The sequence below is a fragment of the Tauraco erythrolophus genome, chromosome W (genome assembly GCF_009769465.1).
Source record: "Tauraco erythrolophus isolate bTauEry1 chromosome W, bTauEry1.pri, whole genome shotgun sequence".
Taxonomy (NCBI): Eukaryota; Metazoa; Chordata; class Aves; order Musophagiformes; family Musophagidae; genus Tauraco; species Tauraco erythrolophus.
In genome coordinates this window covers 18,536,440-18,553,855 of record NC_141497.1, presented here as the reverse complement: position 1 = coordinate 18,553,855, position 17,416 = coordinate 18,536,440, and the positions used below count along the sequence as shown (strand labels likewise).

At 41.9% G+C, this 17,416-nt stretch overlaps 1 protein-coding gene across 9 annotated transcripts in view; it reads right to left on the bottom strand.

The window, feature by feature from the left end:
• The window catches only part of LOC147526251 (ubiquitin-associated protein 2-like), a 120,239-nt gene that overhangs the window by 31,208 nt on the left and 71,615 nt on the right, over positions 1 to 17,416 (bottom strand). For all 9 annotated transcript variants that reach the window (XR_015222962.1, XM_086630254.1, XM_086630255.1 and 6 more), the window contains 3 exons: positions 17,069 to 17,279; positions 15,974 to 16,013; positions 4,328 to 4,511 (listed from right to left, as the gene is read on the bottom strand). Coding sequence is in view for 8 of the 9 variants with exons in the window: in XM_086630254.1 (XP_086486380.1) it covers positions 4,328 to 4,511; positions 15,974 to 16,013; positions 17,069 to 17,279 (435 nt within the window). In the remaining variant the exon portion in view is untranslated. The remainder of the gene's footprint in view (positions 1 to 4,327; positions 4,512 to 15,973; positions 16,014 to 17,068; positions 17,280 to 17,416) is intronic.

Here is a 17,416-nt window from a genome sequence, read left to right as displayed (position 1 = left end):
GTTTGACTCACTATGGTATTTCTCACATAACCTACATAACATTAGTTCAACCAATTAGAACTGCAGGGTGTTTTCCCCATAACTCTGCCAAAAGCCCCAACACACTCTCAAAAGATAGGGCTCAAAAAAAAAAAAAAAAAAAAGCAAATGAAGAGCATCTCTGAAAGCCCAAAAATTAGACACTACTACAGAATCTGGCAATTTAATCAAGGCTGGTTCATACCACTACACTGCACCAAAAGCCATTTCCTCTTTGAAAAGATGAATCAGAATCAGTTCAGTTGTATATATACACTGTAAAATATGAAAATAAAGAGTCTTCTGGTGAAAAACATCTGCAGATAACTTTGTTTTAGGAAGCAACTCTGCTTTAGCACCATCTTTTTTCCCTAGCTGACCAGGCCTGTGAAGTTTTGGCAGTAACAGCAGCACCAACATTCATCTGTAATCTAAAGATCTTCAAACATCTCCCTGAAAGGTGACTGAAACTGGTTCTTAAACATTTACACTGACGAAAGTTATACCTTACATTTGAGGTCAAGAACATAACTTACAGTACAGTATGGAATAAACAAAATGAACACTGAACAAAGGCAAACAAAACAAAGCACAAAGACATAAAAAATATGTATGGTTTGGTGCTCAAAAACCCCCTCTTCATGTGAAATCAGAAGCAAGAGAGATCCTAACCATAACAAATATTTTAGTATTGTCTATGGAAATAGCCACCAGAAAACACAGCAGTTTTCATAACAAAGCTGCAGGCTAAATTATATGCCCTAATTTAAGGGCAAACACTTCTGGCAGCTTTTCGAGGTGTGGGACCAGAATAAACCTTGGCAGTTTCATAGACTAATTTTACTTCAACTCTTTAAAACTGTTCCCCATCTGCAGGAATTACAATGACACCACTTCAGGCAGTGTTGTAGTTTAGTCAGGCTGGCAACTAAACACACAACCACTCGCTCACCCTCCCCCACCCCCCGGGGATGAGGAAGGGAATTAAAGGGGAAAAGGAAGAGACACCCGTGGGTTGAGATAAGAACAGTTTAATAATAACAACAACAATAACAAGCAATTATAATAATTATATATGAAAAAATATATATAATGATAATAATACATACAAACAAGTGATGTATAGTGTAATTGCTCACCGCCTGGTGACCAATGCCTATCCCATCCTGGCAAACAATCCCGAAACAGATAAATCCCGATACCGCAATCCCGGGCGAGCAAGAGGCCCGAAAATAGAGAGTGAGACAGAGAGAGCACTCTGAGAGTCTGAGAGTGAGAGTCCCGGAAGAGCAAAGGCCCTTCTTTCCAGTCAACCCTCATCTATACACTGGTCATGACACTGCATGATATGGAATACTAATTGGCCAGTTTGGCCCTCAATCCTAAATCTAAGTACAAATCATAAGGAGAGTCGTGGCCCCCTTGTCCCAGCCATGCTCCCCCCTATTCTGTTGTGCTCCTGCACACCAGCAAGAACACGGCAGCTGAAAAGCCCTTGAGGCCTCAGTGCCAACTATAAACATCAGTGCACAGTCAGCGTTCTTCTCAGAGCAAGTCTCAGACTGAAACCAAAACATGGAGCTCTTCTGGCTGCTAAAAAGAAAAACTAACTCTGTCCCAGCCGAAACCATGACACAGGCAACAAGGAAAGAAATGGTTCAGTCCAACGTATGGTTTTAAACCACTCCCTCACACACTCTCCTTAGTTCTTCTAATAAGCCTTAATTGACCATCTGATCTACCATAGAGAGGCAGATGAGCTACCAGCACAACCAAGTCATACCTGCTTGGAATTCAGGAATCATCTTTTCATGGTGCTTGGTATCTGTCCAACAGCATCAATCCTTGTCTACGCTTAGCCTGTATCCAGGGCTAAACACTAGCCAGCTGTTCTGTTACCCAACGACCCCTCCCCACTCAAGAAGGGGAATCAGGAAAAGGAAGAAAGACCCATGGGTTGAGATAAGAACTATTTAATAACTGAAATAAAATAAAAAGAAAAATAATAACAATAATAATACATATAGACAAGCAATGTACAGTGCAATTGCTCACCACCCCTTGACCAATGTCCAGCCCGTTCCCAGCCAGCAATATCCCAAAAACCGCAATCCCAGAAGAGAGAGAGTAGGCCTTGGCAGCAGAACAACGAGCAAGACCCTCCAGGGACAGCAACCATCAAGGAAGAGAGAGGCTGTCTCCAGCAAACTTTCCAATTTATAGTGAGCATGACGTTACATGGAACGGAATATCCATTTGCCAATTCAGGTGTCAGTCGCCCTGGCCACACTCCCCCCAGGTTCTTGGGCATCTGGGTCGTTAGCAAAAGCGAGTTGCAAAGTCCTTGATCACTATGGATACCTGCATACCATGGCTGGCTACAGACTAAACCAAAGTGTCTTATCAACTTTGTTCTCACCTAATCGGGTGCTGCACTCTTCTTAAAAATGCAGCTTATTTTAGAAATGTAGCTTTTCTGAACAGAAAACTGATTCTATCCCAGCGAAACCAGGACAATCCTCTAACTAAAATTTCTACCAATGTACACAGCTTTTCAACAAACAAATGTGAGATGCTGTTTCTAATGTGAATGGAGTAATTCTTGTTATTTGACACATTTACCATTTTATTCAACAGAAAACACTAGTGTACTAAAAGAGAATGAACCATGTCCTAGCTGTGAAACAGAGAAAAAATATCAAATTAGTTTCTTATATTAACAAACACAGTAGAAACGTGAGTATTAAAATATAACTCAACCAGTATACTCTCAGATGTCACTCGACTGAGGACGAAGCTCAAGTAATAGGCACTGAAAAATCAGACAGATAGTGCAAATGAGCTAAGCTGTGCTAAATGCACTTCCAGGAACACCAATCTGATATTTCAAAGTGTCTTAAGGAAATGTCTTAGAAAAGTAAAAAACACACACTGTTCCTATGGAATTATTTCTGGTTTTTAATTTTAAGAAATACAAATATAAATGAAACTAGAATATTTCAAAATTAGCCAGGAAGTAAACTGTTAAGGCATGATTTCAAACATATGACACTGTCCTGGTTTCAGCTGGGACAGAGTCAGCTCTTCTTTTTAACAGCTAGAAGAGCTCCGTGTTTTGGTTTCACTCAGAGGCTCACTTTGAGAAGAATGTTGATAGCAAGCTGATGTTTGTGGTTGGAAGTGAAACTCCAAGGACTTTTCAGTGTGCCGTGTTCTGGCCGGAGTGCAGAAGCACGGCGGGATAAGGGGGGAGCATAGCTGGGACAAGGGGGACACGATTCCCCTTGTGATTTGTGGTGGAACTTAAGACTGAGGCCAAACTGGCCAATTAGTATTCCATATCATGCAGCGTCATGCCCAGTATAAAAGTGAGGGTCAGCCGGAAAGAAGGGCTTTTGCCCTTCCGGGACTCTCACTTTCGGGCTCTCAGAGTGCTTTCTCTCTCTCGCTCTCTGTCTCAGGGCCTCCTGTTCATCCGGGATTGCGGTATCAGGATTTATCTATTTCGGGATTGCAGCTTTGGGAAAAGACGGGCCTCGGTCAAGGGCTGGTGAGCAATTACACCGTACATCACTCGTTTGTATATATTTATCCTTGTGCATATCCGTACATATATATATTGGTAGCAGTAGTAGTAAATTGTTCTTATCTCAACCCTTGGGTCTCTTTTCTTTTTCTCCTTTAATTCTCTCCCTCGTCCCTGGGGTGGGGGAGGGTGAGAGAGTGACTGTGTAGGGTCTGGTTGCCGGAGCAGCCTAACCCACAACAGACACTAAACAAACAGCAGGCGCTGTGGACAAAGTAGGAAAAACAAAGCGGGGAAATCAATTTAGCTGGCATGACTGAAGCAAGAGCCCCTTGAAACACAAGTTGTTTATATTGGTAATTCTTCACTCAGAGGGTGGTGAGGCACTTGCACAGGTTGTCCAGAAGAGTTGTGGCTGCCCCATTCCCTGGAAGTGTTCAAGGCCAGATTGGATGAGGCTTTGAGCAACCTGGTGTAGTGGAGGGTTTCCCTGCCCATGGCAGGGGAGTTGGAACTAGATGATCATTAAGGTCCCTTCCAACCCTAACCATTCTATGATTCTATATACCATGAAAAAGTGAGGGCAGCAGCTACTCTATCATTGAGGCAGCCCAGAACTCATACTTTGCAACCAGAAACATCCTAGTCTCTTCTGAATCTCTAATTCTAGTTAATGTCAGAAAAGAGGACCCTGGTGTCTGACAGACCCATACGCAATCACCCTCATGTTTGCCCTTTCCCCAAAATTGAACCCCTTTCAGTTTATCACAACTCCTACTATACCTGCTTAACTGGGAAAGTGAGCTGCTGGCCAAATCACTGGACTGAGGCAAGCTGGGCAACGTTGCCACATGCTGCGATGCTGAAGGCAGAAGCGAAGCAGTGGTGGATACCACACTAGGCAGAGAACCAGCAGAAGGTAGCGAAGGAGAAGGCTCTGTCTTAGGCACTGGAACTGATGAAGTAGCTGCAACGAGTTAAAAGACAAATTCCAGCATACCTGACATCCCAGCCTGGATCCAGGAACACAACAGTATTCTCCCCTTGGTTTACAAAAATCTGACCAAAATTCAAACAGCAACAGAACTATCATTTTTTTCCCCTTTAAGCTCTTCACCTACAACAGATTTATAATTTTCACTGCTACGTGTGTAGTAAACTACAGCCTTCTGCACTTCACCTGCCATTATCTGGATTACTAACTTTTGCTCACAAGTCAATCCTAATTTTAAAATTCCTCGCGTTTGGTTCTGCAAACAAAAGTCATTTGTGCTTTTCAAGGCACTGTACATATCTGCTTTTACCTACAGCTCTGCTTCTTCATTCCAACCTACACTGGAATGTACGCTGGAGTACAAGGGCATATACAACTTATCAGTTTGTAGAACCGAGTCAAACGTGTAATGCAGAATAAAAGAAGCGACAATAAAAGGCCACAATTGAGCACAGCCTTAAGCACTTTTAATGGCTAAAGAGTTGTCAAATATTGTCTTACTTTATTTGATCTAGACAACAAAAAGCATTTAGCATTAATATTACTTTTTAGGCTATACAGAGTAGAACTTGTTTACCACAGATGTGCCTTTTCAAAGGATTGCTATACTGTAATAAGACACTGAACATCTCTACTGCCCAACATAATTCCCAGCTGTTTCTACACTTCTCTCTCATCCTCCGAAGATAATACACAGAATTAGAGACATTCACCCACCAGTAAAACTCAGAAAGAGAGTTGAGCCCTGCCTTCTGCTGGGGCCATGCTTCCATACCACACCAGAGACCACTACCCAGTGGATCGTCACTAACTTGCAATGCATGTGAAGACAGTCTTAGAATGGTCACCAAATAAGTCAGATATATGCTCGGAAGTTACGCATCACAGTTTGTTCACGTTATTGGTTTGGTTTCCTCACTAAATGACCCAAGGCAGGTTGCTGGATTGGGTGCTATGCAAACAGAAATCAAGAGGTCTTGGCCTTAGCAATGGTTATAAGGGTAACTGACAACAGAGAAGGAAATTCAAGTGACAAACAAACATAGTTATGAAGAAGGCAACTATGTCCCCTGATACCTCCTGGCAAGATACATATAAAAATAAGCAAATAACATTTACAACTCTCAATACATTTAGAGCATGGTTCCCTTCTTGAAGTAAAAGTAGATGTCCTCAATACAAGGGACAGAATCACCATCTTCATTAAGATCCCTTACAAGATGCCTGAACACGATGTGCAAGACAAAGAAAACCAGGAGACAAGTAGGATGGTCAGAATTATAACCCACCAGCCATGCTTTGAACTAAGGGTTTACGAAGCATGAGATCTGAATATTAAAGGACAACAGCAGCAAAAATGAGAGATGAACAACTAAGAATATTATTAGCACATACAGAAGGAAAAAGGTCAGTACTTTCAAATGTTAAGAAGAAGAGAGAATTTCAAAATAGTTTGGATGCATGACAGATAAATGGAAGAAGATTGATTCCAGCTTATGTGCTTGAGATACAGAAAAAAAACCAGAAGTGTCCTCAAAAGAGAACTGGAACAGAAAAAGGGACTAATAAAGTTGTTATAGAATATTTACAAAAATATTATGAATTCTTAGATCTTTGTTTTCCATAGCAAAAAGACGATTCTTGTACTGAATTTCATAAATTGTTTATTAATTCTGGACACAAGAGTAAGAAAGTTTTTCACTTGAAAAGTTGTCTTTATATATAAAAATCTTTTAAGTGATAACTCTTTGGGCACATATGATACAGGGATAGGTATAGGAGTAGGCATAAGACTACATAAGACTATATTAGCTATTATTTCTATGGATAGGTATAAGAACAGACATAAGACTCTGGGAAATACAGAGCTCTGTGAAATAGCTCTGTGAATTGCTAGAAGTTATCAAATACTAATCCCTGCTTTGAAACACTAACTACCCGAAAAGAAGGCCGGTAAGAGAGACAAAATAAATGATGGCAAGGTTGTAACTTGTGACCCGTAGGGAGAAAAACAGACAAAGAGGAGAGATAAGGACTAACAAGAACTAGCATTTGTCTTCAAGCAATAACAAGTAGGAGACAGCCAGGTGTCCACTCAAGGCCAGGGAAACGGTTTGGCTCTACAGGCCCAGCCAAAACAAGAGTTATAGAGTTTTAGGGAAGAAGTGAAAACACACAGCGAGGAAGACCTACGGCCTTCATCCCAAAGACCCCTGCCCACGACCACCAGGAGGCGTGTCAAGGAGGAGCCTGAGGCGGATCCTGAGGCGGGGGCTATGGAAATGATCTCCTGGGAGAGACTGCCCTTTTGGGGAGGGGGTTATGAGTATGTCTGTATAAATACAAGAAAACTGCTACGGCGGGTGTGCACGTTTGTGGTGGAGCGATCCCCTGTGCACCCAGCGCTGCAATAAACACACCTACTTTACAGCTTTCCAAGTTGTGGAGTCTGTTTCCACACGTCAGTTTTGGCGAGCCAGGCAGGAGACTCTCTGCTCGACTGTGGAACCGACTGCGGAGCGGACGCCCCTCGGCGCGCCCCGAGAACTTTCCTCGGAGGAGCCTCCTCTCCTCAGCCGATTACCCAGAGGCAGACAAGGACTTCCTGAGCCGCGGACAAACGGTATGTTCGGGTACGAGTGGCCGGAGACGTCCGGCGTATGGGGCTGCTGGTAAAGCGCGCGGAGACGTCCGGCGTGCAGCATTGTCCCCGGGCAGGGCAGGGTGCCCTGCAGTAAGGAGGGCCCTGGGGAGTTTGCTGCCTTAGAGGATCAGAGACTGGTGAGCTGGAATCTGTGCCAGCAAGAACCAGAGACTGAGACCAGGGACTGGTGAGCTGGAATCCAGATCCGGAGACTGGGCCAGCAAGAACCAGGGACTGGCAGGCCGCTAGCGATCTTGCGAGCAGATCGAGCAAACTCAGAGGCTTTCGCTACTTCCCTGAAGGGCGAGGCGCCGTTTTGGCATTTCACTTGGGCGCCCGAACACTGAGTCTGACACAGAGGGGTGGGTGAGTAGCGCAACCTCCCAGTCATATGGCTGATGGAATATTGGCAGCTGCAGGAGGGGTAATAGCTGGATCGGTAATTGTCTGTTATCTGCTCTGTTATATGTTCTCTTGTTCCTGTCGTTCTGTTTTGTGTAAGTAACAAGAGAAGACATTTCGTTCCAGCCACACCTGGCCCTATACCCCGAAAAGGGTGAGAGGTGTCAGAAAGCAATGGGGACGATTTGAAATCTCTATATACTGCTATCTATTGCAAAATCTGGTACTGTGTATTTCGTAAAGTTTATACCATTCAAAGTTTATACCATCTAACATCAGCGCATGTGATAAGGCCTTTTAATGTTTGTATAAGTTTGCTGGGCCAGCCCTGAAATGTGTGATTGTGTGATTAATCACTGAGTGAGTGTTTAAGCGAGTGAGACGCAGCCCGGCTGCGGAGCGAGTGTGACGTTCTGATCCATGGTCCCGTGTTCTTCGTGAGGAGAGCGGCCGGAGACGAGTGAAGCGTGTGATACTGTAAAAGCGTACGTGTGAGTGGGTGAGACGTGTAGTTGTGCACAAAGCCAGTGCAGAGTCTGAATCCGCGGTTCAGTTCTCCCATGAGGGAAACAGCCGGAGACGGACAAAGCGAGTGACAAACTAAAAATTGTATTATTATTATTCACACGAGCATCAGACAGAATATTAAGGTGCAGTTAAAAGGGAGAAATGGAGTAAAGGGAAAGTAAGTGAAATGGGGGGAGGAAAAAGTAAACCTTATGAAAAATCCCCTTTGGGATGTATATTAACACACTGGAAAGATATAGTGGGACAAGGAGGCACGGAGAATACAAAGAAACTAATCAAATATTGTAACCAATGGTGGCTGCTTTATAAGCTAGAAAATGAAGCTAAATGGCCCAGTGAGGGTGGAACACTAAACTATGACACGCTTTTACAATTAATGTGTTGTTCCTAAGAAGGGAAGAAAAATGGGATAAAGTTAAATACGCAGATATGCTCTTTGTTCTCCGAAATAACCCTGAATGACAGAGAGATTGCAGACTAATGCCTCCACGAGATCCTATAGTCCTTGCATTAGAAAAAGAAAACAAGAGGGAGAACAAAAATAAATTAAAAAGCTGCTGCTCAGCCTGCAGCATTGGACAAAGGTGTACTAGAAAAAGTAAAACCCGCCAGGGCACAGAACAAGATCTAACTGATATTTTCAAGCCTTCCCCTCAGTCTCAGGAGCAAAATGAGGACTCAAATGAGACCCCTACTCCTCCAGACAGCCCGATATCCTCCCGCACTAAGAAAAAACGGCCGGCGGCAGCAGAGCAGCCAACAGCACCAATTCTGCAGGCACCCCTCCGGGAAGCAGTAGGACCAGATAGTGGGACAATAAGAATTAAGGTACCATTTTCCTATAATGATTTAAGGGAATGGAAGACAGCTGCTCAGGAATATCGCAGCGATCCAGTAAGCACCACCCAAAATCTTAGATTCATAATAAAGCAGCACAACCCTGATTGGAATGATATGCAATTATTGTTAGAATGTTAACTGAGACAAAGAAACAATTAGTCATAAAAACTGCCGAGGATCTTGCAAAAGATCACTATGAGGCTAGGGGAGGAACAAAAGGAAATGGAATTTCTACTAGATACAGTGGCAACATATTCCGTTTTAAATCAAGCCTTAATGCCTTTAGGAAATTATTACATTGTAGTAAAAGGAGCAACTGGCCAGAGTGAAAAGGCTTACTTTTGAACCTTTAAAATATAAACTGGGTAAGCAAGCAAGTGGGCATTCATAAATTCTTGTATATGCCAAACTCCCCAAAAGCTCTTTTGGGAAGAGATCTATTAGAACAATTGGGAGCCACGATAAAATTCAAGAAGGGTGAAATTACTCTGGAGGTAAATGATCATCAATATGTACAAATAATGAGCTTGCTTTTAGTTAATGTTCCCACAGAAGGAAAAAAACAGGGAAATCACTGACCGGGTGTATCCAGGAGTTTGGGCAACTGATGTTCCAGGATGTGCCACAAATGCCCAGCCAGTGGTACTAAATTTGAAAAGCGATCACAGAGCGGTAAGAATTAAACAATACCCACTAAAAAGGAAGATAGGGAAGCGATTCGTCCAATCATAGAAACAAAATAGCAGAGGATCAATACCCTGTGGTTGCTAATCCATATACCCTGTTAACCACTCTGACTCCTGATTTGACTTGGTTTACAGTTTTAGATTTAAAAGATGCCTTCTTTGCCTCCCTCTCCATGAAGCCAGTCAGAAAATCTTTACTTTTGAATGGGAAAATCCCAAGAGTGGTCGAAAGACCCAGCTCACCTGGACGTGTTGCCACAAGGTTTTAAGAACAGCCCTACGATTTTCAGAAACCAGCCAGCAAAAGACCTAGAGTCACGGGAACCACCACAAGAAGAAAGAACAGTATTACAATATGTAGACGACCTCCTTACCGCGACCAAGACCAGAGAATCCTGTGTCATCTGGACTGTAAGTTTACTAAATTTTCTTGGGCTCCAGGGGTACCGGGTTTCTCAGAGAAAGGCACAAATAACATTGCAACAAGTTACATATCTTGGGTATGAAATCAGTGCTGGTCAGCGTTTCCTGGGTCAAGCCCGGAAAGAAGCCATATGCCAGACCCCCAACCACAGACTCTGCAAGAGCTACAAACTTTCTTAGGAATGATGGGGTGGTGTCGGCTCTGGATATACAACTATGGCTTGCTTGTTAAACCGCTGTATTCTTTAGTAACATCCAGCCAAAAATACCTCCAATGGGATACGGAGCATTCCACCAGCTGAAAAAGGCCCTGATGTCAGCGCCAGCATTGGGACTTCCTGATGTGAGTAAACCATTTTTCTCAGGGAATAGCATTAGGGATACTGACATGGGACCTGGGACCATGCAGACGAGCTGTGGCGTACTTTTCCAAACAACTGGATGTTGCCGCAAAAGGACGGCCCAGTTGCCTGAGGGCAGTGGCAGCAGTCATCCTGAATATTCAAGAGGCCCGGAAGTTTACCTTAGGCCAGAAAATGACTGTTTTCATGTCCCACATGGTGTCCACGGTCCTTGAAGCAAAAGGGGGACATTGGCTCTCCCGCAGAGGTTCCTGAGGTATCGAGCCATCATGGCCGAACAGGATGATGTTGAAATTATAACTACTAACATTGTTAACCCAGCTTGATTTCTCAGTGGGAACACTGGAGAACGAGTGAATCGTGACTTTCTCGAAACAATTGAGGCGACGCACTCCAGCCGCGCTGACTTCAAAGATGCCCCCATGAAGGGGGTAGAACACTGGTTCACAGACGGAAGCAGTTATGTTATGAGTGGAATGCGACCATTACCAACTGACACCTTGGCACAGAAAGCTGAAATCATAACCCTGACTCGAGCTCCAGAAAGAGCTGAAGGAAAAGCTATCAAGCATGCAGAGAGACTTTAAAACTTTTAATGCAGTACAACTTCCTGAAAGAGTGGCAATTATGCACATCGGCACACCAGAAGGTGAGCACAGAATTGGAAAGAGGAAATGAACTGGTGGATAGAGAGGCAAAACAGGCTGCTAGAAAAGAGATACAGGTAGAAGGGGCACTAATCCCCAATGGATGTATATCTTTAGAAGGTAAGCCAGAGTATACAAAAGATGACCATAAACTCATTACAGATCTAGAAGGATCATATAATGAGGATGGGTGGGCCATGACACCACACAAAAACTTACAGTTCCTTCTTATATGGTTTGGCCATTAGCCCGAGAAGAACACAAGAAAGGCCATTGTGGGGTGGAAGCATTATACAAATATCTTATCAAAAGTATAGTGGCTCAAAATCTATATACCGCTGTCAGACAAGTAACTCAGCAATGTGATCTCTGCCTCCAGACTAGTCCAAAGACCATTGCACAGCCAGAAATGGGCCAAATTGGGAAAGGGAATGCTCCAGGACAACATTGGCAAATTGATTTCTCGAAACTTCCTAGAAAAGGGGGGTATCAATATTTGCTTGTACTAACTGATACCTTTTCAGGCTGGCCAGAAACCTTTCCGTGTAGAACAGCTAAAGCTCGAGAAATAACCAAAGCATTACTCCAAGAAATAATACCCAGGTTTGGAGTCCCAGCAGTAATATCCTCAGGCAGAGGAACCACACTTCTTCTCTAAGGTAGTGCAACAAATTAGTCACCACCTAGGAATAGATTGGCAATTACATACTCCATATCGGCCACAATTGAGTGGCCAAGTAGAGAAAATGAATCATTTGATTAAACAACAAATTGTTAAATTGGGACAGGAAGCTACTTTGACTTGGCCCCAATCTCTGCCTCTGGCAATTTTATGAATACGAACCAAACCCAGAGCAAAAGAAGGGCTGAGCCCATTTGAGATTTTATATGGGCGGCCTTATGGAGTACAAAAGGGGGTGTCTTCACAAATTGGTGAAGAAATTATGACTTCCTATATGGTGGCATTAAGCAAACAACTCAGAAAAAATGAAAAACATGTATTTGGAACTCGGAGCAGAGGTCTAGATGGACCTATACATAATATACAACCTGGAGATTTTGTATATGTCAAGTCTCTTGCAGGAAGAACTTTGGAACCACAGTGGGAAGGACCATTCCAAGTACTCCTCACCTCCTACACAGCAATCAAGATCAAGGAGCAGAATGCCTGGATTCATCACACCAGAGTAAAAAGTCCATAGATCTCCATGGAAGGTCACGCAAGTCCAACCAGGGAAATTACTTTTCTCACGGTCATAATTATAATTCAGAGGTGGGAAAGCACTTGTAGCCAGAATGACACTGAGTGGCCTTGGTAGGTATATTGGATCCATGGAGAAATACTCTGCTCGAGAAGGTTTAAATCTATCTACCGTGGTTATGTATGGAAATCAAGAATATTTAAAACAAGAAAGGAGTAAGGATACAAAGGGAATTCACCAACTTCAGGGAAATGTAGGGAAAAAAAATCAAAGTAGGATGCCAAATTATTAATTGCTCCACCCATAAAAAGGCATCCCAAATTACTAAAATTACTATCTCAATTACTCCCACAAATAATGTGCTTCTAAAGAATTAGATTGTTGGCATAATTTCACACTAGTGCAAACCACTGAAGTGGCTTGTCTCTGGGCCAATAGTGCTATTGGACTTTCATTTAAATTTAAAATAAACACTGGGCCAGTTACAACAATGCCCGCTGCGATAGTTACACATCGTAAAGAGATAAGTCTACCACACGACCTACGCCAGTACCTAAGCTAGAACCCAAAATTTATGAAATTGGTCCATATGTAATAGGAAACACAGGACAGCAGCAAGTGTTATTCAACCCAGAATGGTCTCTCAAAAGGGTTGAGTTATCAATGCAGATTAATGTATCAGAAATCCAACCATTGTGTTCTCCTTTCTTACAAACCTTTTATGAAGGATGGGCTACTTGGCTAAGAAAGAGGAAAGGTATTTCTCAAAGACAAAAACCAAGAGACCTGACGGGGCTGTTAGGAACAGGGTTGGGAGTTCTGAGTACCATAGACTCAGAAGTGATAATGAACAAGCTGGTCGCTGTCACTACAGATCTGTCAAAACTGCAATGGCCCTTACAATCCTCGCTACTGACTTTAGGAGCTCACCAGTGGTTAGCATCACAAATCTTACCAGACTGGGAACAAACGTAAGAGACCACAATATAATTGTAGATGTGATCGACGGGCTACAAGCCAATATCTCACTAGCCCTGAGTTGTGTTCAGGCCCAACTATGAATGCAATCAGATACTATAGTATTGCCTCTATTATAAGAGAAGGAGAAGAAGGGATATTTCCCACTGAAATCCGAAAGGTAGTCTGGGATGGTGCCACAAGTAAAGAAAGAGAGCTTCAATCCTGGTGGAATATGGTAAATTTTACTTGTAACCCCACCACGCACACAGTTACAGCCTTTGTACTAACCATTCGTAATGTTCTAATAACTGTGATCCATCCCATTATAGCTTTAGGGATATACCATGACAGAACCCTGCTTTATCCTTTCGAACATAGAACATGGGCCCAAAGGGTAAGAGACAGATGACAAACAGTAGATCTAAAATCCTGCATTGTGCGAGAACAACAAGGATTTCTAAGTGAAAGTAATACCCTATGAGCACAAGATATCTGTCTTGATACTGATCAAAAGGTGTGTCATTTTGAAATTCGCCCTGATGTTGGCTCAAAGACAATCATAATATACGCAGGGAAAGGTTGTGCATGTCTACGAACAAAATGTAGCTCCATATTTGTAGAAGAAACGGAAGTAGGCACTAAAAATCATTCAAACTTCTGCATCTGTAATTTCACTCGAATCACGGGATGCGACTTCCACTATTCTGCTCCCGTCACATCCCATCATATTCTAAAATCAGACTATACATTGATCTACGAGTTAATACCCACACCTATAGGAACAAATCTAACTTTGATAAAGAAATTGCTACAGCATCCTGGTTTAATGCAAATACTGGGCAAATTAGAAAGAGCGGACAGAAAACTCTGGTGACAGCTCATTATGATGCAAACAAGATAAAGAAAATTGTAAAAAGAGAGTAGAGAAGGATGGAGAACATAAATGGTGGGAAGCACTTTTTGGATGGTCAGGATTTTTCAATCATCTAATACATCCTGTTATAATACTGTTAATAGCTACAGCTGCCTTGATGCTGTTACTAACACTGCTGTACGTATGGATTTGGTGTGTGTTTCGAAGGGTATCTTCAATGCACAAAGCGTTATATCAATCGGGAAACTTAGGCAAGTAAAAGAATTTACTTGATTTAATAGAAAAGGGGGGACTGATACGGGGATAGGTATAGGAGTAGGCATAAGACTACATAAGACTATATTAGCTATTATTTCTATGGATAGGTATAAGAATAGGCATAAGACTCTGGGAAATACAGAGCTCTGTGAAATAGCTCTGTGAATTGCTAGAAGTTATCAAATACTAATCCCTGCTTTGAAACACTAACTACCTGAAAAGAAGGCCGGTAAGAGAGACAAAATAAATGATGGCAAGGTTGTAACTCGTGACCCATAGGGAGAAAAACAGACAAAGAGGAGAGATAAGGACTAACAAGAACTAACATTTGTCTTCAAGCAATAACAAGTAGGAGACAACCAGGTGTCCACTCAAGGCCAGGGAAACGGTTTGGCTCTACAGGCCCAGCCAAAACAAGAATTTCGGAGATTAAGGGAAGAAGTGAAAAACACACAGCGAGGAAGACCTGCGGCCTTCATCCCAAAGACCCCTGCCCACGACCACCAGGAGGCGTGTCAAGGAGGAGCCTGAGGCAGATCCTGAGGCGGGGGCTATGGAAAAGATCTCCAGGGAGAGACTGCCCTTTTGGGGGAGGGGGTGATGAGTATGTCTGGATAAATACAAGAAAAACTGCTATGGTGGGTGTGCACGTTTGTGGCGGAGCGATCCCCCGTGCACCCAGCGCTGCAATAAACATACCTACTTTACAACTTTCCGAGTTGTGGAGTCTGTTTCCACACATCACATACACTCCTCCTGCTCATTTAAATTGAAGTTGGCACTAACAAAACACTGTTTGCAGGTCTGAATACTCAACTTCTTTCTACTCAGAAGTATATATATATAAAAAAAAAGGCTGCCCCACTAATGACCTACCTGAAGAGATGTTTAAGAGGAGGAGAGACCTAAAATTGAAGTGTTGGAATTCCAAAAGATGTTAATTCACACTGCTGCCCTTGAAAACTTCCACAGAGCAGCACATAAAGGTCAGAAGAGTGAATACTATAATTATTTTAACTCCAGGAAGAGAGCCGTAGGGGTGCTACAAGTAAAATAACACGTTAGAAACTGGCCGAGATGAAGATAACAGTAACATCTGTATCAGAGCCAGTACTGTGTTATTGTTACTCCACACAAGGTAGCAAGCTACCTGGCAGAGGGAGCATGTTAGTCACCCTTATTCCTCAGAGGCTTGTAACAGGGCATAAGTAACACTATACTCAGTGAGAGGTGCATTCAAATAATGTGATTTTGTTTCATTACAGCTAAATGCTACTCTCAGCTTCCCAATTGAGAATTGGAAGAATTGCTAAGAAATTTAATATTAAATTTTAATTTTATATTTTATTTTAATTTTCTATTAATTCTTGGCAGATAAATTCAAAAGAAAAAGCAGCAGTGAAGCAGCTTCTCTAATTCTAAGACTGCTTAGTCAAGAAGCAAGCAGTATATCCTATGCAAGTACAAAATAAACTCAAATGGGTCAGCCAAAAATTAGCCAGTGAGAATATAAAACCTTAAACCAGATGTCACCGCTACAGTTGTACATACAGCAAGCAGTAAGGAAATATCAGAAAGTCCTGTGCACAGCCAAGCTTTGTAAACTTACTGTCAAGAGTCGCCTGTGTTCTAACACTGCTGTGCCCATTCTGTAAGAAAGAAAGAAAGAAATGAACGAATAAATCATTAGAGGCATATTACATTTTCAGACTGAATCACACATTGAACATGCTCCATGCAAAACTCTATATTAATTCTAAATTGAAAGATAAAAAAGGCAGAAAATTAACTTTTTATTGCCTTTAACAAAACATAATAAAGTTGTCTCAAGCGCAAGGTGTCCTGAACCTACAGAATCCCATACACTGCCCATACTATACCCATCAGTAGACCTTCCTATCTGCTGTATTATAACATAAACTTCAGGTTCACACCAATACGAAAGAAAGAATTGCATTAACATATATAAAATGTTTGTGCTTTTGATCTAATGCAACTCACAATTTTAACTATCCAAGTTACACAGACACATCAATTTTATTCCATCGAAAAATAAGACTTGAGAAGCACCAGTTGTGCTTAAACTCTCATGAATTCCTTAAACATTTAGTAAATTCTCTTAAAACAAACCTACATTCCATATACAAAGAGAATAGGTGCTTTTGATTATCTCCTGAGATGCTCTCTGTCCTAGATTAGACCTCTCCCTACGCTTTTTAAAATAAACCACGAAACTAATTCCCACTGCTGTTTAAATTTGACAAAAGAGTAATGTTGGAGGGGCCACAAACAGTTTGGGATCCATTTGCTAGGTGCCATACAAATTTAATAAATAATATACCTTTGGATAGAAACTGTTGAGTTATGGCAAAAATACCATGAATAATATTTAAACACAGAGATAGTTCCTTTTTTAAAAGCTAAGCTTCAAGGAAGGAAACTCAACTAGAATGTTAAGTGTTACTAAGAGAAAAGGTCAAATAGCAATTTAAGATGTCAAAACCCATAAAATCAAAGGCTCTCATATCTCAAATACAAAAAATGGCTACACAATAGGAAAAGAAAAAACAAATAACAGGGTGGGCTTGTGAATCAAAAATATCACTTGGCTTAGTTAAAATATTAACATAGCAGGGTAATACAAGTCTAACATAGATAAGAATATTTCACCTTTTTCAAGGTCTTATTTCTGAAATTCACTCACCGTAACTCCAACAGAGGTTGATTCAGATGGAGTCATGGAGCTTTGGTACGCTATCCTACTATGCACAGAAGTCTGGTCATAGGAAGAAGTGGTTGTTACTGGGCTAGTGCTCTGGGATGAGCAGGTCAGACTGGAAGAGGTGATGGCAGAGGTTGTGTATGCAGACTCCTGTACTGTATTGGATATTGGCAAAGAGGTATTCAAAGGATCGCTGGAAAAAGTAAAAATTATCTCAAACACCTTCATGAAAATATCAGCTCCTATACAGTTATCTAGAACTACCTTAAACATGTAGTCAAAACTACATTTATACTAGAAAATCTAAAAATGAAAAAAAATACATAATTT